Source organism: Amblyraja radiata, chromosome 8, assembly GCF_010909765.2.
Source record: "Amblyraja radiata isolate CabotCenter1 chromosome 8, sAmbRad1.1.pri, whole genome shotgun sequence".
Classification (NCBI taxonomy): Eukaryota; Metazoa; Chordata; class Chondrichthyes; order Rajiformes; family Rajidae; genus Amblyraja; species Amblyraja radiata.
The window spans coordinates 39033705-39055178 of record NC_045963.1 but is presented as its reverse complement, the minus strand read 5'-3'; the positions used below and the strand labels follow the sequence as shown (position 1 = coordinate 39055178).

The window sequence follows — 21474 nt, the reverse complement described above, 5'->3', positions numbered from 1 at the left end:
GCGTGTCGAGCCTTCCGCCACTAACGTTCCATCTGCTCCCTGCATGCCACGGTCGGTCCTCTTGCCTCGGATAGCCCCCCCTGCTCCTCCGGGTTTTGCTCCCCAGGCTCTGTTGTCCCCTGCAAAGTCTTCTGTCTCTCCAACTTCAGCTCGTTCTACCCCTTCATTCTCACCTGGCTCTCCTGTGCCTCTCCGTTCCCCCTTCAAGCCGGGTTCCCCACCCATCTTCTCTCCACCTCCTGTTTCTGTTCCTGTCCCTCCTCCTATTCTTTCGGATGGGGAGGGTGAAGGTGCTGTGCGCACTCGCTCGGGTCGGATTGTAAAACCTCCGGCTCGCTACGGAGAATATGCTTAGCTTTGCAGGTACTGTATAATAAACCTGCTACTGTAGTAACTTGTTTGAATTGTAAGGGAAAGGATGTAGATGGGTTATGCATGCAACCTATAATGTAGCTACCTCATCACCACTAACCACGCCCCATCATATTAGTATAACTGTAGTATCCTCCCTTTGTTCCTCCCACTAGGTCCCAGTACGCCTGAAGGCTGGATGCAGTCAGTGCTGGGACGTGTGTGCCATGTGCTATAATAAACTACCAGTAAAGGTTACAGTGTGTCAGGTATCGCTCCTTTACATCCACCAACTATCACAGCATCTACCCTTGAGTCCTTTCAAAATGTTGGCTCTTTTAATAAATCATCATCTTATCCTTCAAAACCGCAGAGGATTTAAGTTTCATCTTTCCTAATTAGTCAAGTCTTTTATTTCACGAATTAATCTTGTGAGCCAGCTCCGCAAGGCAGTTATCTAACTAAGACCAAAACTGAAGGGAGCAAGCAAAAAGTTTGGGGAGGTTTAAAAAAAAAATCAACAAAAATGACATAGAAAGCAAGAGAAAATACATATTTAAAGTAAACTAGCATTATAAAAACATAGTTATGGAGTTCCTGTAAGGAAGTGATTAGTAAAACATTACTAATACAAAAATATTAAGCTACAGTTGGGGAGAGTAAATTGGGAGGAGTAGTTATTGGGTAAATCCACAAGCGACATGTGAGTTGTTTAAAGACCAACTAATCAGAGTTCAAGACCAGCAGTCCCTGTTAGGAGAGCCATGGATCACATGAAAGGCTAAATTTAGTCAAAAAGAGAAAGAAGCATATGTAAAGGTGAAATCAGAAAGGGCCTTTAAAGAATAACAAGAAAGCACTCAAGCAAAATAAAAAAAAATAGTATGGCAAAGAAGGCCATGAAAATATATTTTGCAAGTTAAAGAGAATCCCAAGGCATTTTATATGTGCAAAAATAAGAAAGTAATTCAGGAAAGGATAGGACCACTTAAGGGAAATTATGCTTGGAGTCAGAGGATGTAAGCTGGGTGCTAAACGAGTGCTTTGCATCCATATTCACCAAGGAGAAGGACATGGAGGATAATGAAGGCACAAGAAACTACACATGTGGAATCTTGAGCAAAAAACAAAGTGTCTGAGGAACTCAGCAGACCAGATAACATCTGTGAAAGGAATGGACAAAAGGACATTTGGTATTGGGATGCTTCTTCAGTCATGTAAAGGGACAATGGGTTCAATTGGACTAAGGCAGATAAGACCAAGATATTAAATAATCCTTAAACTTGTGTGAGGGGACACTGAAACCTGGTTGAAACTGGATCATGCCAGTTTCTGACCAGGGGGAAATAAAGTGTCTTTGAGCCCATGCCTAGATGCTGCTGAGCAATCACACTACTCAGACTCCAGAAGAGGCTAAGTGTAGATAAGGGGTAATATTAAATGATATATGTTTTGTACCTGAGCGCATTTGTCCGAGGACAGGAGAGCATCTACCCTAGGACATGTATTTTCCAAGTTGGCCAATTTGTAATAAACAGAGCTTGCTCTGAAAGCGAATCCAGGACTCCTTGTGAATATTTTCTGTGTACAAGACACATTATCCTAACCTGTATACACTATCACTCGCCAGACTTATTGTAATTGTAATTAATTTATTAGCCAAGAATGTAAACATACAAGGAATTTGATTTGCCAACAGTCATCGAAAAAAAGCAACAAGATACATAACCACATAAAAATTAAATATAGACTTAAACAGCCACCACAATCTGAGAATCCCCAGGGCACACAGTATAAGCGGAGACTCACTGCCATCAGTTCAATGTCCAGGCCACACACATGCTCCTTCACCGTGATGTGACCAGAGTTGCACCGACCGCTGTCACTCTCTCTGCATTCCTTGTCCGCCCAAACAGTCAGAAAGCCGTTCACACTCGCACAAGACTGAGGGATGTCCTCATGGAGCCATGTCACCGCAAAACACCAAGATTACTGCACTCACGGCACTCCCTCTCGATCCCTCATCAGTGCAGCAGCACACCCATCTTGATGTTTCAGTGACCTCACATTCGTCACTGTGATGGAAGGCACATAAAGGGCCTGTCCTACGGGCATGCGACCTGCATGCGGCAAGCGCGACCTAAAGGGTCGGTCCCACCAGCATGCGGCAAGCGCGACGAAACCAGAAGCGGGGGCCGCGCGGAGGTCGAGTGAGTGACATGAAGTGCGAGCGAAGTTCGCGCATGACGTACGGCATCAAGGCGGCTGCGGGCTGTTGCCGCGCGGAATTTTGAAACTCGGTCAATTTTTCGAGCCCTGTGCGATGTCGGGATCAGCTCCGCACAACTCCATACGGCTCCGGCGATCGAAGTGGGACCGGCCCCGCGAGGCCGTATGGCTCAAGCGACCACGTTAGGTCGCGCTTGCCGCATGCTGATGGGACCGGCCCTTTAGGTCGCGCTTGCCGCATGGAGTCGCATGCCCGTGGGACAGGCCCTTAACTTTATACCTTCTTTCCTCCTTTTCTCCCGCGGCCGAGGCAATCGAAACTTCCGCAGTTTGGGTGATCGGAGCTCCTGCGGTTGGAGCTCCCGTAGTCGATCCCTAACAAAGGGACCACCAGCTCCACGATGTTAAAGCCACAGTGCAGACGGAGATACAATGAAAAAGTTGCATCTCTATCAAGGAAAGAGATAAAAAAAGGTTCCCCTCAATCCCCCCCCCCCCCACCCCCACATAATACAAAAACTAAAGGTACACTAAAAACATACAAGTAAACAGACCAAAACAGCGAAAGATGAGACAAACTGTTGGCACGGCTGCCATGTATGGCACCAGCGCTGGAAGTTGCCAGAGGGTACTAGCTGTGAGTAATAAACGGACAAACATGGATTGTTTTTTCTGGAGTATCGAAAGCTGAGGGGACATCTGATGGAAGTTGAAACCATTTACAAAAGCCATAAGGAACTTAAAGGAAAAGGATGAAAACCTCAAACCTAGTGAAAAGATGCATGATACAAGTATTAAAGAGGCAAAATCTCTTCAATCCTTATGTGCTTTATTGATGCTTCCAAAGCCTTTGATTGTGTTAATCACAGAATGCTGTTTGTTAAAATGAGTCAAAGAGCAGTGCCTAAATACATTGTGAGAATTCTGGTTTACTGGTATACCCACCAGACTATGTAAATAAACCTCAGGCCCATTTGGGGTTAGCAATGGTGTTAGACAAGGGGGGATTTTGTCCCCAGTCCTTTTTAATCTTTATATTGATGATCTGTCCAAACAATTGAAAGCCTGTAATACTGGGTGCATGATTGGTAATATTTTAGTGAACCATATTATGTATGCAGATGATCTTGTGGTCTTTAGTTCGAGCGTTGGTCTGCAGCAGCTCCTTAATATATGTTCTGTGTATGGTGTGGAACATGATATTAAATATAATGCTTGTAAGAGTGCTGTTATGATCTGTAGAACCAAGGAGGATAAATGTCTAAAATCTCCTGATTTTATATTGTCTGACAATAATCGTAGTGTCTGTAATAAGGTAAAATATCTAGGGCATTTTATTAGACAAATGACAGATGAGGATATTTCTAGGCAACGACGCATGCTGTATGTACAAGCGAATATTCTCTTGCGTAAGTTTGGTGCGTGTACAGATGTGGTGAAGATGTCACTGTTTAGAGCATATTGCACACCACTCTATACTGCGCACCTGTGGTCGAACTATGGAAAGATAAGTTTGCAGAGACTAAAGGTGTCATATAATGATGCCATGAGAACACTGCAAAGGAAACCTAGATGGTGTAATGCTAGTAACATGTTTGTGGCTGCAGGAGTCAGTACTTTAGAAGCTATCCTAAGAAATCACATGTATAAATTAATTTGCAGGATAAATGACTAAAAAATTTTATTTAAAAAAAATATATATATATGTAGTATTAATTTGAGTGCATTTGTGGGCTGTTTCCTAGAGCAATCTCAACTCATAACAGAAAATCTGAAATAAAAACAAATTGCTGAAAATGTTCAATGGATTAGGCAGTCTCTATGGAAACAGAAACAGGGTTAATGAATCTTCTTCAAATTGACAACTGACTCCCATTTGTTACAACGAAGGATCCTTGACCTGAAACACTAATTCTCTTTCTCTCTTCACAGAATGCTGCCCGATCTGCTCAGTGATTCCAGCATTTGCTTTTTATTCAGCTTTTAAACCATTGCTCTACACAAATATCATTGCCTTAAGGTTGTCTGGACATCTAAATTACCGTAGTACATGCAGTTATCGGTTTGACCTCTGCAATATTCAAATCAATTTATTTTTAATCTTGTAGAATTATTGTTATTTAAATGAATAAATAACCTTTTCTATTTGTTTTTGAACTGTAACTGTCTCTACTAATCAATGCCATTGATTATATTCCCATTCCTTGTTCTCTCTTCTAATATTTTTCCATGCTAATCCAGTTTAGTGTACAATAGTTGCCTAGGTGCTTAAATTCTTCATTCCCACCCGCCTAGAAATCTCAGTTATGGGTTGGGTTTTCACACAATACCTTTGTAATTATGTGTAGGAAAGAACTGTAGATGCTGGTTTAAATCGAAGGTAGACACAAAATGCTGGAGTAACTCAGCGGGCCAGGCAGCATCTCTGGAGAGGAATGGGTGACGTTTCAGGTCGAGACCCTTCTTCAGACTTGTCAGGGGAGTGGGCGGTACAGAGATAAAATGTAGTCAGAGACAGTAAGACTGGTCAGAGAACTGGGAAGGGATGGAGAGAGAGGGAAAGCAAGCATTAGTTAGAGAAGTCAATGTTCATACCGCTGGGGTATAAGCTGCCCAAGTGAAATATGAGCTGCTGTTCCTCCAATTTGCACTGGGCCTCACTATGACAATGGAGGAGGCCCAGGACAGAAAGGTCAGATTGGCAATAGGAGTGTTGAGCAACTGGGAGATCGGGTAAGTTTAGGCGGACTGAGCGGAAGTGTTCAGCGAAACAATCGCTGATCCTGCGCCTTGCCGACATACAGGAGTCCACGCCTGGAACAGCGGATACAGTAGATGAGGTTGGAGGAGGTGCAAATGAACCTCTGACTTACCTGCAAAGACTGTCGGGGTCCTTGGACGGAGTCCAGAGGGGAGGAGCTTTGTAATTATGCTGGAAAAGCCAGTATTCAACCAGCAATCAACACAAGGTTAATATTGCACATTACAATTAATATGGTATGAGTTATGATTTATATTGTGTTGGAAATGAGAATTTTCTTCGTGACAAAATAATTTCTGCTTCTCCAACAGAGATAACATTCTTGACAGAAACTATCTCTGTGCATTTTAAAGTAGTAGACAAGGTTGATTTCTTCCATTCTGACAACTGATCTTGTTCTCCTTGGCAATTGTCAATGTAACTCCAATTTCAGACAGCCGCAATATTTGTTTTCTGGCTTTCTAATTCAGGTTATTTGGAAAACAGTATGAATATAGGTGTTTTTTTGCCAGTTGTGGTTGAGCAGTAGACTTGTAATTGTGGGTTTAAGTCAGAGTCCAAAGACTTGACCACAAATTTCACTGCAGAAGTGAAGGAGTGCTGTACTGTCTTGAAAAAGATCAGTGTGAAGTGATTTACCAAATTACCACTTATTACTGGGATATTTATCCTCTCGCCAGTTTCCACAAACAAAATGGTGCCAAAAAATGTTCACATTTCTGCCATGTTTCCTTGAGTAGAACTGGTAAATTTACTTTACTCGGTGTAAATAAATGTTGAATGGCTTGCCATGTGAAGTACATTAAATGCAAGTCTCTTCTGTTTAGCTCCACATGTTGTTTCATTTTGAAGTCTATGTTGGTTTTGGCAAGAGTAGTGAAACCTGAGAGTTTTACCTTTATTAGTTTACATGCAGCCTCGGTAATCCAACTCAAAGCTATAGCATTTTGACAAATTAACTTTATTTGATGACATAAGGAACTGCAGATGCTAGTTAACATAAAAATACACAAAGTGTTGGAATAAGTCAGCAGGTCAGACAGCATCTCTGGAGAACATCGGTAGTTAACATTTCAAGTCAGGACCTTCAGATTATTTCAATTCAAAATAAGTAGTCATTACATATTGTCCACTTTTGCTTAATCAAACTGGCTTTTCTTCATCTTGAGGAGAATCTGAGTTCCAGATAGGCTCCCTAAGATGGTCTGGTAGTTTTTTTAACATTGTCTGAAAAAGCAAAAAAAGTTTTAATTTATAAACTTACATGACAAATGAGAAAAAAATGTATAAACCCTAATATCAATATAAGACTGACCTTGGTTACCTCCATTGCGACACCTTCTGGAAGATTGCGCTGGATATATTCCAAATATACATCAGCAGTGCTTCCAGTCAAATGTTTGAGCTGGCAGAGAGTAAGAATTAAAAATAAGCCAGAATGTATATCATATGCTTTACTAACAAGTCACTCAATATGCCTACTTTACTATATTTATGGATACACCTAGGCTCCCCCTACCTGTTCACATTGGTGCTCATTTTCTGCCAAAATGAACCACTTCTCAATTTGCATTAAATTTCATCTGCTGGCGTATGTTCTTTTGCAGTCTGTTATTCTCTTTGCTTCCAAATTAGATCTGCAGTTTGTCCTCAGATTACAAATTTATACTATTTATACCCCTATTGTACTAATCCATTTTATTGTCTCCATCCTCACCCTCCATATTCTACCAACTATAGAAGCCACTTATACTGACCCACAACTTTGGAACATGGATGTAAACCCCCGTGGTTCCTTTTTTCTCCTCCACTCATTTCCCACACTATGTTCTGCATGTTTCCTTTCTCTTCTTGTACTACTTGTTGTACCTGTGTACGGCCTGATTACACTCATGTATGACGTGATCTGCCTGGATAGCTTGTAAAACAAAATTTTGCATTGTACCTTGATACACCCGACAATAATGAACCGATAGCAATGAACCCATTGCTGACCATCAAATTATTAATACAGTAAAACAAAACAAATAACCCTGAGAATGAACAAATATTGTCCAAAGAAATATGCAATAACAAAAATAATTTTGTTTGAATATTTTTATCTTTCAGCTAAATATTTATAGTAAAATATAGTAAGACATGTTACGTCCCAATAGCTTTTCACTTACCTCTATGCATCTGTAGTGTGTTCTCATTTCATATTGAACTCGATGTTTCTTAAAAATGTGGATAGATTTGAGAAGTGTCAATCTATCGATTTTCCTTGTGGGCTCATTCCTTTAAAAAAAAGTTAATGTGAGTTTTTTGTTACACGAAAGGACATTATATTTAGTTTCACTGACTTTATGAATACAATGTACCAGCTGAATTCCACCCAAGTTTCCATAGATTATTGCTAGCATTATTGAAGTGCATTTGAATGGAAGGAAGGCAAATTCAATTTTGAAAATAATTAATTTGGTATAAATTGGCATTGCAACAATGTTATTCTGAGGAGAACGTACCCATGCCTTACAAGCAACTTACACTTTATCAACAGTGATGTTCAGCTCTTTTGCAGCAAGTGTGGCAAAATATTCATAGCTATCCAGTACCATTTTATCATGGCCTTTTACCAACACACAGACTTTCTTGTAAAGTGTATCGGGGTCATCTGTTTTGGTTATCTAAGATGACATAAAACCAGAAAAATTATTTTAAAATTATCACAGAAATTATTTTTAAAAGTATGTCAAGTTCCAAAGCAGTCAAATATTCCAGCACCTGGCATATTATTGTTTGTACAAGATTTAGCAGGGAGAACATATTTTGGGACATTTCTCATTTCTTACAAAACAATCCAAAAAGCCTCTCTCGAATATTTGCTGTCGAGTTATTTTGCCAACTTTATACTTGCTTACTCTTAGGCAAGTGCAATGACCATTTAGCATAAACAACAATTCATCTGTGATTCCCTGAACAGTTAAAGCAAACTAGTTTAGGAGTTGTAACTCAGTATTGAAGATGATGGAAAGAAAAAAAATTCAGAGTAACGTGATTCTGATCGCCATCTTGCAGCGCTTGAGATAAAAAAAACAAGGCGACACCAAATGATTAATGCAGCCCGCTGAATCACTCCAATGCCAAATGAGTAAATTGTCTGAGGTTAACAAACCGCTCAATGGATTTGCTTCCCAATACTAGGGAAAATTAGGGACATTGAAAAATGATTAAACAAGTCAAGTTACAAAGTTGTTTAAATTAAAGTTAAATTCAAATATTGAAGCATTAAATAATAACATTTTGAAATTAAATATATTAATTTCTCATCTACTACTGATCTGATTGCACATTCATTTTGTTTAAAAGACTTCCAATAAGATGTTGAAGATTTTCACTTAGTTTACTTCTACTATCAATGCACAATTTTAAAGAGATTGATCACACAGAATGGTGAACACAAAGCAGACCATCACAGGTTTGTCACTTCCTTACACCCAGTATCTCTTCATGGTGCATTGCATCAGGAAGGCTGCAAGTATCACCAAGGATGCCTGCCACCCTGGCCATTCCCCTTTTTCTCACTACTTCCTTCTGGGAGAAGATACTGGAGCTTGAAAGCATGGACAACCAGAATCAAGAACAGCTTCTTTCCTGCAGGTCTCAGGCTCCAGAATCAATTCCATCTTTTACTCTCCCTTCCCAGAGTTGATGCTATGTATTCTTACTCTTAACTCTACCTCAATAAGTTATTCTGTTATTGCACGTTGCCTTGATTTTGCATTACTTCAGATTGCACGCCTGCATTCTGCTGTTTTATCATTGTATTTACTGTTTACTCTATGAGTTTCATGCCAAAAATTTGGTGTCCATTGTAAATGTCAACCACTTCCTCTGAGGTCACTTTTCTTGGGTACTAGAATGCAGGATCGAGGAGTCAGCGCCCAACAGTTGAGAGGCCCGTGGTAGCTGGTACCTCTCCGCACGCTGCTGGAAGAACTGACACCTCTACTCCCCGGGTCGGGCGCTACCTCCTCGATCCCGCTGCTCGGCCAACCAGGATTCCAGAGCATCGCCAATGCCTCACATCAGCTCCTGATCCCCCGCCGCCTGTCCGGATAATGTGACCAACGTTGGCTGAGCTGATGATCGGATCCAACCACTCTCACAAAACGCCGGTGTACGACGAGGACGTTAAGAACACTCAGTTCACTCAACACAAACTTTAAGTCATTTGTTCCTTATGCCCGAGGAAATCCCCGCTCCCATCCATCCCAACCATGCCACAAAAGTCTAATGTGTAGGAAGTCTGAAGGAGGGTCTTCTATCCAGAGGTCCGCGGACGGGAGAGTCGGCCAAGGCCTGCAGACGGGAGTGTCGGTCCAGGCCCGCAGCCAGCGCTGTGGGGAGGCACCGGCCCCAGCTCGACTCTGCCTGTCCCGCTGGCGGGATGGGCGGGGTTGAGCTGGAGTTGGTGCTTCTTTTCCACGCTGCCTGCGGTCCTGGGCCGCTGCTGCGACGGGCCGGCGCCTTGCCGGTCTGTCCGGCGGGCCAAGCAGAGCCGGGCTGAAGCCGGTGCCCCCTCCATGCTCTCGTCAGGCTCCCGCCAGCCCAGACGGGACACTCTGGAACAGACGGGGACAGACGGCCCAACGGCGGCTGGTTTGGGACGAGACGCAGGTCTGCACCCATGCAGCGGCAAGGCCGCCGAGAGTGTTTATCCCGAGCGACCCATGACCTGTGCATGCACAGTTGGAATACCAAACTCGCTTAATTAGCATTAATCTTAAATCGATCAAAAAGGGCATTCAAATGATTAGTAAAAAGTGCAGGAATGCTTACCAAGGGAGCTGTGGAGTAATGCGAAAACCCCAACTTGATTCCCGATGACAGGGTTGGCAATGGCCTTTTCCTACAGTAACCAAAACATTGATTGTATAGTAATAGTAGGTTCCTTGGGAAAAATAGCATCCCCTCTGCACAACTCTGCTAGAGCTAAACTCTATTTCATTAACCTCATCTCATTTAATGGTTTGAATAATTTTTGAATCACATTATTATACAGCAAATGTACCATGTAGTTGGCAAAAAAATCAGAGGACCAATATCCAAGATAAATGACCAATCAGAGCAACATTTATGTCATTGCAAGAGAGAATAAATTAAGGGAATTAAGTGGGAAATTTGGATTAATGCCAGCATGGGCTTGATGGGCTGAGTGGCATTAAATACCATCAGAAAATAGAAAAAAATTATTGAATTTAGGCAAAATGGATCATGTTACTGATTAAGAGAGACACAAGGATTTGCAGATACTGGAATCTTGCATAAAATACAAAGTGCTGGATCTCAGCGGCATCTCTGATGAACATGGTAGGCGATGTTTGTAGTAGAGGAGAAAGTTGGAAAAGAGGTGGGGGCAGGACTAAGCCTGTCAAGTGATAGATGCATACAGGTGAGTGTGGTTTTGTTTGGCTGATAGGTGGAGAAAGGCTGGAGATGAAAAGGAGAGACAAGGAGACAAAAGTGTGTCAGATAAGAAGAGAAGTGAAAGGGCAGTGACATGTAAAGCCTGAGGGAGAGATGTAGGTGGAAGGAGACAGGGCTGGAGGCGGAGGTTGGGTATACGGGGCAGGATGGTGGGAGAAATTAGTGGGGGAGGGGTACAGTGAAGACAGGGGTTGGGGAAAAAAGGGCGTTACCTACAATGTCTTGGTAATTCTTAACATAGCATCTACCAAGGAGCAAATGGACATTTACCCAGGCTCCATGCTGTCTGTTCATCTGTGGGTGTCAGTCAGATCAATTGGAAAATTATATTGGGTAATATTAGGGTTAACTTTGTTCGCTGTTAAGGTTTAATACACATTATTTTTATCAATCTAATTGTGAAGCATTTATGAATAGGAAGAATGAATAACTCTCCTGTGAATGTGTGCTCTGGAATTAATATGGTAAGTACATAATAGCAATTTTAATATGAAATAATTGGAAATGGGGCATGCAACGAATTTGGGATTCTAACTACTGGTAGTTGAAGAGAAAAAGGCTGTTGATCAAAGTTTGCATATTCAATCAGTAAACCTATTGTCAACGTTTTAGTTATCCTTTATGGATGGCGTGGAGAAGAGTCCAGAGTTTTCAAGAGAGGTAGATTTAGCTCTATTGGGCTAAAGGAATCAAGGGATATGGGGATAAAGCTGGAACAGGTAACTGATTTTGGATAATCAGCCATGATCATATTGAATAGCGATGCTGGCTCAAAGGGCCAAATGTCCTACTCCTGCACCTATTTTCTATGTTTCAGTGTTAGTATAGATTGAGATTATTGCCAATGAAAGGGGATAATATAGGGGAACTCTATTCTTCTCATCAAAAGTTTTATATCATTCACTTACATTCATAGAGCTAGACAGTGTGGAAACGGGTCCTTCAGACGAACTTGTCCATGCCAACCAAGTTGCCTAACTGAGCTGGTCCCACTTGCCAGTGCAAGGCATAAATTCATCCAAATCTTTCCTATACCTGTATATGTCAAATGTAATTATGTTCACCTCTGCCACTTCCTTTGGCATTTCATTCGACAAAACCAACCGTGTGGAAAAAATTGCCCCCAAGGTTCTCTTTCAGTCTTTGGCCTCTCATCTTAAATCCTGTGCCCTCTAGCATCGACTTCCCTACTGTGCAGTGGCTATTCACCTTATCTACCACCATCATGATTTTATAAACCTCTAATAAGGCCTCTTGTGACCTATGGGGGGAAAACAAGCCTTTTCAGCCTCTCCTTATACCTGCAGACATAGTAATATTCTCATAATTCTTTTCTGCACTCTTTCCATTTAAATGACAATCTTCCTACAGCCAGGCAACCAGAATTGTACAGGGTACTCTAAATATGGTCTCACCAACATCATGTACAGCTATAACAGGTCATCCAACTCCTGATGAAGGCAAGCATGCCAAGCACCTTGTTCACCCTGTGTATGTGTTATCACTTGCATGGAACCCCAAGATCTTTCTGTACAACAATCCCCACGCCCCTACTAGAATTTATATCTGACTGAACAATACTTGAATTTCATCCAAAAAATAACTTTCCTAACATTGCACAATGTTTGAAACAAAACGTGCAAAACTTACCAAAAGCGTACTGCTATCGTATTATTAGCAGCACAATTCAAGAATGGCACACAATCAACCTGAAATAAAAATAATTTGTGGATTCTTAAGCTTATATTTTTACTTTTCAAATAAAACAGAGCCAATATAGAGATTATTTTTTTCTCCAATATACAATTGTTTAAAATACCACATTTACAGATATGTTACATTAGTTTCTCCCAGTTACATTAATTTGAACACCTTTAAAATAATTTCTAGGGAGATGAGAGGAAAGAAAAATAATGACCATCAAGTATACAAAATTAAAGAAAACTTGCTGAAAGGTAAATCCAAAAAACTCAAATGTTGAAAATCACCAACATAAATTCTGGAAAAAATCTCAGCAAGTCAAACAGTAGATAAGATAAAATATAATTTATTGCCACACAGCCAGGCTGGTGGAAATTTGGGTTGTCTGCAGCGATACAATAATAAAGAACACACAACCACATTATCTGTGGAAAGAAAAAAAAATCACAGTTTCCAAGTCTGAGAAACTTTAGATTTCTTATTTTAAGAGTCAAAATGAGGAATGATTGAAGGGAGTTTGAGAGGACTACGTTGTGATGGCTAATGGTCCAAATACTAATGTTGGGGCTGGAGACTTTTGGAATATTCAATTCAATTCAACTTTATTGTCATTGCACAAATACGAGTATAGGTACAACAAAATGCAGTTTAGCGTCTGGTCATAGTGCAAGATAGTAGAAGTAAAAATAAAAATACAAAATAAGCATACAATAAAAATAAAAAATACTGGTTAACAATGTGTGGATTGTGGATGAATTAAAACTGGTACATAGGCAAATAACTATACAAATGGGAGAGTCTAAAGATAGCTAGTGACGGGACTCTGAGTTCAGCAGTGTAATGGTGTTGTTGAAAAAGCTGTTCCTCAGCCTGCTTGTGCGAGACCTGAGGCTCCTGTACCGCCTCCCTGATGAGAGGAGGGCAAACAGTCCATGGTTAGGGCGAGAGGGGTCCTTGATGATTTTCCCGGCCCGTCTCAGACACCGTTTTCGGTGGAGGGCATCCATGGCAGGGAGCGGGGCACCGATGATGTGCTGAGCGGTTTTCACCACCCGTTGCAGTGCCTTCCTGTCAGCTGCGGTGCAGCTGCTGTACCATACCGTGAAGCAGGTGGTCAGGATGCTTTCAATGGTACAGCGGTAGAAGTTGGACAGGATCTGGGGGGACAGGTGAGCTTTCTTGAGCCTCCTCAGAAAGTAAAGGCGCTGCTGCGCCTTTTTGATCAATTTGGTGGTATTGAGGGACCAGGACAAATCCTCTGAGATGTGTACCCCGAGGAATTTGTAGTTGGAGACGCGCTCCACCTCAGTCCCGTTTATGTGGATGGGGGTATGTCTGCCACCTCTGGTCTTCCTGAAGTCAACAATGATTTCCTTCGTCTTCTTGGAGTTGAGGACGAGGTTATTGTTGGCACACCAGGCTGCCAGGTTCTGGACCTCCTCCCTATAGGCTGATTCATTGTTGTCGCTGATCAGTCCTACCACCGTGGTGTCATCGGCAAATTTTATGATGGCGTTGGAGCCATACTTAGGGACGCAGTCATGGGTGAAGAGGGAGTGGAGGAGAGGGTTGAGCACACAGCCCTGTGGCACGCCGGTGTTTTAGTGTTAGAGTGGAGGAGGTGAGGTTGTTGATCCTAACAGACTGTGGTCTGTTGGTGAGGAAATCCAGTGTCCAATTGCAGAGGGAGGTGGTGATGCCAAGTCCGCTGAGTTTGGTGATCAAGCTGGCGGGGATGACAGTGTTAAAGGCGGAGCTGAAGTCGATGAACAACAACCTGATGTAGGAGTTGTTGTTGTCCAGGTGGGTCAGGGCAGAGTGTAGGGCCGCAGATATGGCGTCCTCTGCAGACCTGTTGGTCCGGTAGGCAAACTGATGGGGGTCCAGTGTGGGGGGGAGGCTGGCTTTGAGGTGAGCCAAGATCAGAATATGGTAGCAGTACTGAAGAGAAAAGTTACTGTGGCAACGTGAATCAAAACCAAGGTTCAGGTTTATTATTTTACAGTGATGTACAGTGAAAACCTTTTTTGCATGCTGTCTAATCAAATTAGATAATATAAAATAAATACATTCAAGCCAAACTGAAATACAATAGGTAGAGCAAAATGAAGTACAGAATGGATAATATAGTTCTCAGCATTGTAGCGCTTCTATCAGCAAACGAGATAAAATGATAATGAAACAGTGGGTGGTAACAAAATGTATAGAACAGAAAAAGTTGAAATCATATATCTTTTCTTCATGTATAAAGCCTAATTGCACAATCCAATGGTACGTTTGACTAAATTTTACATAGGAATAGATTGCAGCGATTTTCAATTTAGAAGAAGAAATAAGCTGCATGATGATCTGGAATGAGGGAAGGGAAACTTAAAAAATAAAACGATTAGGATCGGAAGCAGAAGAAAATTGTTGAAGAATGAAACTGACGGCATGATCAGTTTGAAGTAGAGGGACCGCGCCACGTTCAAACGGGTGGGTGAAGAGGGTGAAAGGATCCGGATCAGCCGGGATGCGGGGTTCAAGAACAAATCACAGGGAACTCAGCGGGTCAGGCAGCATCCGTAGAGGGATGGGACAGACGACGTTTCGGGTCGAGACCTTTCTCGTTAAGTATGAAGAACGGTGCCGAGCCAAACGCACTCTGTCCATTTATCCCCACAGATGCTGTCTGATCCAGCAACCCATCTCCCCGCCCCGCATTTGGGCTCCCTGGTGGATCCGACTCGACTCAGAGCACCGGCCTCCTCGAGAGGCCACAATAACACATGGCGAGGAACGCGGGTACAAGGACGGCGAACGTTACCCGATGCAGCTGCCGTAACAAACTGCACACCAGCCCCGGCGCGGCCGCCATCTTGAAGAGCGGCGCCGCTGCCTCCGAGTGACGCGGACGCGGGTGACGTAAGGGGGCGGGGCGTTCACAGACACCAACTGTGTGGGGGGGAACTGCAGATGCAGGTTTGTAACCGACCACAGACACAAAACACTGCAGTAACTCAGCGGGTCAGGCAGCATGCAAGGCCAAACGCAAATTGGAGGAACACCACCTCATATTTCGCTTGGGCTGCTTACAACCCGCGTTTGGAGGGACACCACTGCCCTCTCTGGAGGACATAGCCACCTTAAGGGCCTGTCCCACTTACATGTCCTTGGCACGCAAATTACGCGACCTCGTGGTCACGTTGAGGCGCATGGGCATCGTGTGGCCACGCGGGGCCGGTCCCACTGAGAAGCGCGGAGGGGTATGTAGTTGTGCACCAAAGGCCTGTCGCGGAACTGACGGCCAAAGTGGGACAGGCCCAAGACACTGGCACGACGCAACGTCTCGCCTCTAACAGCAGCAGAAGCAGGCAAACGATCGCCGAACTCGGCCTGTTGCTCACGGCCATTGCGCTCCGGATCCGCCCCCACTTCTACTCCCAGAACGGGGCCAAGATAATTGAAGATAGACACAAAATGCTGGACTAACTCAGCAGGACCGGCAGCATCTCTGGAGAGAAGGAATGGATGACATTTCGGGTCAAGACCCTTCTTTCAGACTGAAGAAGGGTCTTGACCAGAAACATCACCCATTGCTTCTCTCCAGAAATGCTGCCAATCCCGCTGAGTTACTCCGGCATTTTGCGTCCATCTTCAAATGACGCCACGCGCTCCAGACGGCTGTGCGTACGCATGAAATCACGCGCGACCTTCGCGGGACCGTCGCGGCTCAACGCGACCACGAGGTTGTGTAATTTGCGTGCCAAGGACACGTAAGTGGGACAGGCCCTTTACGCTACCTCAGCAGAGCCACTGACATCATCAAAGACTCCACACACCCAGTCACCACCTTTTTGAACTGTTGCCCAAAGCAATCATCACACTCAATATGAAAAAACACTGAGTATTATTCATGCTGCACTTTTACATGCTGCTGCCCACCTCACACTTTACTATCACCATGTGCAATACTGATTATTTATTTATCTTGATACTTAGTTTCATAACATTGTTTTTAAATTGTGTCCTGTGTTTTTATGTTTGTATATTATGCACCAATGGAGTGGCAATAATAATTTTGTTGTATGCAGTGCTTACAATGACAAATAAAGGCAATCAGTCATTCATTCCCTCGCTCTCTATTCCCCCCTCCCAAGTCGTACCTGCTTTGGTCGTCTTGTTGAGTCTCATTGTCTGTACTCGTTAACACCTAAAGGGCCTGTCCCACTTCGCGATTTTTTAGCCGACTGTGAGCATCAGTGACTGACGCCCGTAGTCGCCCTAACAACCGTCAAGTTGTACGACATACACGCTGACGTATGCTGCCCTGCGGGTCAGGGTGAGGGTTAGCCCTAACCCAGCGTCACCCGCAGGATATAATAAGACGTTGACCCAGATGTTGCCTGAAGATTTTGAACATTCCAAAATCCAGGGGGGGCAGGGAGACACCACGCGTCACTACATGCGTAACCCCGCGTCTCGCCTCTACCACGCCGCGACAACCTCTGTCGCCGAAAACATCGCCCAAGTGGGACAGGCCCTTAACAAACAGCTAACAATGGCCTGTTTCCTTTATTATCAGTACTTTTTTTGCATATCTTTTATTCATTTGTTCTATATCGATGAATTTTCTGGTTGGCCCAAAACATCGCCTATTCCTTCTCCAGAGATGCTGCCTGTCCTGCTGAGTCACTCTAGCTTTTTGTGTCTATTCGCAGTCTGAAGAAGGGTCGACCCGATACGTCACCTATACCTTTTCTTCAGAGATGCTGTCTGACCCACTGATTTACTCCAGCACTTTGTGTCTATATTTTATTCAACTGCATCTCGACTAAAGTGCAGAAGCTGCAGATCTGAAATATAAAAGCAGGTAATGCTGCCAGTACTCAGCCGCACAGACAGCATCTGTGGTGAAAGAAGCAGATCTAGGAAGCAGAGTAGGAATAAACGGGTCCTTTTCACAATGGCAGGCAGTGACTAGTGGGGTACCGCAAGGCTCAGTGCTGGGACCCCAGCTATTTACAATATATATTAATGATTTGGACGAGGGAATTGAATGCAACATCTCCAAGTTTGCGGATGACACGAAGCTGGGGGGCAGTGTTAGCTGTGAGGAGGATGCTAGGAGGCTGCAAGGTGACTTGGATAGGCTGGGTGAGTGGGCAAGTGCATGGCAGATGCAGTATAATGTGGATAAATGTGAGGTTATCCACTTTGGCGGCAAAAACAGGAAAGTAGACTGTTATCTGAATGGTGGCCGATTAGGAAAAGGAGATGCAACGAGACCTGGGTGTCATGGTACACCAGTCATTAAAAGTAGGCATGCAGGTGCAGCAGGCAGTGAAGAAAGCAAATGGTATGTTAGCATTCATAGCAAAAGGATTTGAGTATAGGAGCAGGGAGGTTCTACTGCAGTTGTACAGGGTCTTGGTGAGACGACACCCGGAGTATTGCGTACAATTTTGGTCTCCTAATCTGAGGAAAGACATTCTTACCATAGAGGGAGTACAGAGAAGGTTCACCAGACTGATTCCTGGGATGTCAGGACTTTCATATGAAGAAAGACTGGATAGACTCGGCTTGTACTCGCTAGAATTTAGAAGATTGAGGGGGGATCTTATAGAAACTTACAAAATTCTTAATGGGTTGGACAGGCTAGATGCAGGAAGATTGTTCCCGATGTTGGGGAAGTCCAGAACAAGGGGTCACAGTTTAAGGATAAGGGGGAAATCTTTTAGGACCGAGATGAGGAAAACATTTTTCACACAGAGAGTGGTGAATCTCTGGAATTCTCTGCCACAGAAGCTAGTTGAGGACAGTTCATTGGCTATATTTAAGAGGGAGTTAGATGTGGCCCTTGTGGCTAAAGGGGGTATGGAGAGAAGGCAGGTACAGGATACTGAGTTGGATGATCAGCCATGATCATATTGAATGGTGGTGCAGGCTTGAAGAGCCGAATGGCCTACTCCTGCTCCCATTTTCTATATTTCTATCTATGAGCCTTCATTGACCATGGTACAGTATTGTTCCTATATTTTTCAAAGACTAGATTAACTTTTCAGGAAAGATTAATCCAATTTCCCCTCTTAATGTTCTGGTATGAGTAGGGTCCCAACCCAGTGGTCATGGTCTTTTCCCACCTCCAGCTCCCCTACCCCCCACTTTCAATCTGAAGAATGGTCCTCACCCAAAATATCACCCATCCCTTTTTTCCAGAGATGCTGCCTGCTGCTGAGTTACTCCAGCACTTTGTGTCTTTGGTATACACCAGCATCTGTGTTCTTTGTTTCTACAATTTATTTTGAAGTCACGTGAGTGTCTATGTGAAGAGCCCGCCAGCCCGCATGCGCGTCAACACGCGGACGCATGGCGCGCGAGTCGGAGCAGTTCAAAACTGTTCTGGCAGGTAAGTCAATTTTGTTTCCAGCAAGCCACTGCGATAGCGGGCCCGGAGTTGCTGATGGAGGCGGCCGGGTTTTGGCCCACCGTGGAAGCTCCATAAGGAGCTAGAGAAAAATCCTGCGGCTGCCGTCGTTCGAGCTCCGCATGGGAGCAGGCGGCCGAAATTGGAGGCCGCCGTGGGGCTCCGTAAGGAGCTGGAATGAGATGTTGCGGCTGCCAGCGTCGGGGCTCCGAACGGGAGCAGGCGGCTAGATTTGGAGGCAGCCGTGGGGCTCCGTGAGGAGCTAGGATTTCATAAATTGAGGCTGCTGGCGTGGCCAGGTCAACAATCGCTGCAGGAGGTTTAGCAGCAGCCGGTGAGTTTAAAAATACCCGCGGCCAGGAGCTACCGCTCAGGTAAGCTCAGCTGCCGTAGCACCAAGCAATTTAAAACATAGTTACTGCTAGCTGAGGGGCTCAGCTATGCTGCAGCAGCATATAGTGTATGCTTTATTTTTGGGCGGCTTTAGTTGGCATTAATAGCGGTTGCCACTCGGTCACATTTGTGACTATCGTAGTAGATAGCATTCAAAGGTCATGTTTAATTCTTTTGCAATATAACGATGTATCTTATCATGCCAATAAAGTTTATAATAATGGTGTAGTGAAATTGGACTTGCCATTGCAGTCCAGAGCTCCTGGCTTAGGAAGCCTTTTTTGAGCTGTGCCTATCAGACACCTGTGGGAGCTACACCTGGTTCAGGGTGGCGTCATGGTAATTTCCGCTCACTAGAGGGGACTGTTGGAGATTCTTTTATAAGAGACTCCAACTATGTGGATATCGATAGAGCAGTCGAATCTCTGATTTAATGGGGATATGCTTCTTTTAATCATATGAACATAATTGCCTGTGACAACACCTGGCAGGGTTGCAGTATTTCTCCCAGTCTGTCTAGCGGACTATCGGGAAGAGGTGACTCCGATTATAATGCCGGCTCATATGGGGGCCAGAGGCGCTCCAGTCCTTTCCTGTAATACTCCGTTGGGGCTCCAGAAGGGAGTAAGGACTCGGAGTCACTAGCAGGTGCAACCTGTCTGGTAAGTATAATGATGATACCAACAGAGCACCGATCTGCACAGCTAGTCCCGGTTCGGCTGCTGAAGGGAGCAACCTGACAACCCCGAGTCGGGGCAAAGTCAAAGCCAAGTCTGTGGGACAAGTCTTGTCGGATGATTTGGGACATCTATAGCAGATGGGATTGGGCGTTTGTCTCAATTAGAACATACTAACGAATCAGATGGTGGCACAAGAAATGCTCCGTGTTACGAAGGCATGTCAGGCAGCAGCTCCTGGTTCAGGGTTGCAATATTCCTCCCACTCGGATGAACGGAGTGATGGAGATGGTGCCAAAGTATATGCACACATGCCTGAGGCAGCTCCTGGTTCAGGGTTGCATAAGTCCTCCCACTCGGATGAAAGAAGTGATGGAGATGATGCCAAATATTATGCTCCGTATTACGGAAGCATGCACAGGCAGTTCAAGTCATATGCCTGCAGCTACCCCAGGTTCAGGGTTAGAATATTCCTCCCACTCGAAAAACTATCGGAGATGGTGTCACAAAATATGCTCTGTGTTATGGAAGCATGCACAGGCAGTTCGAGTCATACGCATGTGGCAACGCCTGGTTCGGGTGCACTATTTCTCCCACTCTAAGAGAGTGTCAGAGATCAGTATGGAACTGACTCCAAACATGACTCCGAACATGACTATGTGCCTGAATCCCATGCTTTAATGCATGATGTGTGAGAATCGCATAAGGAAAAGCTGCCTGCTCTTGCCTCCAAATTTGCGGTTCCCTCGGGGACGGACAAGCCACTACAAGAGGAGTTGGCCAGCGACATCAGCTATCTAACAGAAATCACAAGCATGACAGACAGGGTCTGCAAATGGAACCTCGCTGAAGCTCCAACAAGCAAATCGACCCGGGGTCAGAGACGCTGGTAAGTAAGGTCTCGTTATTAACCTCCGTAAACTCCGAAATGGAGCAGTCTGTCGGCCCAGGTTTGGGTTTGTTGGCGGCATGGGCTGTCTGGTGGTTTTTCACTGTCTCTGGGATAGATCAGGTTGATGTAGAGACATTGGCAGGGTGCCTTGCATCGTGACCTCTGTGGGTTCCAAGTAGGAACAGTTTGGTTACCCTGGTTCAGGGTGGACCATCATGGAACTGGCTGGCCATGGGGGTCATAATGACCTGGGAAGCACTGCCTCATCATCTGTGATTGAGGTTATCAGACTGCTCAGTAGAATGAAGTAGTTGAAGTCTTCCTCAACATATGGTTTACACCCCCACCGCCACCACACCAATCCCCCCACAACCCCACCCCACCCACCCCCCCGCCCACAGACCCTACCCCCACAACCCCCCCTCACACACCCTCCCGCCCATACACGCCCCTCCCATCCTCCCACACCCACCTACTCCCCCACAACACCCCGCCCACACATCCCCCCTCCCATACACCACCCCTCCCCCCACAACCCCAGATAATAATAATAATAATAATAATAATAATAATAATAATAATAATAATAATAATA

General features: G+C 44.3%; 1 protein-coding gene across 1 annotated transcript; it reads right to left on the bottom strand.

Moving 5' to 3' along the window:
* Positions 1-6281: 6281 nt before the first annotated feature.
* mrps10 (mitochondrial ribosomal protein S10) lies at positions 6282-15406 on the bottom strand. Its single transcript, XM_033025585.1, has 7 exons — positions 15318-15406; positions 12461-12519; positions 10163-10232; positions 7868-8007; positions 7510-7618; positions 6657-6746; positions 6282-6568 (listed from the first exon to the last, which is right to left on the bottom strand). The coding sequence occupies exons 1-7, from the start codon at positions 15366-15368 to the stop codon at positions 6485-6487; spliced, it is 603 nt and encodes a 200-aa protein (XP_032881476.1). The 5' UTR covers positions 15369-15406; the 3' UTR covers positions 6282-6484.
* Between the last annotated feature and the right edge of the window lie 6068 nt (positions 15407-21474).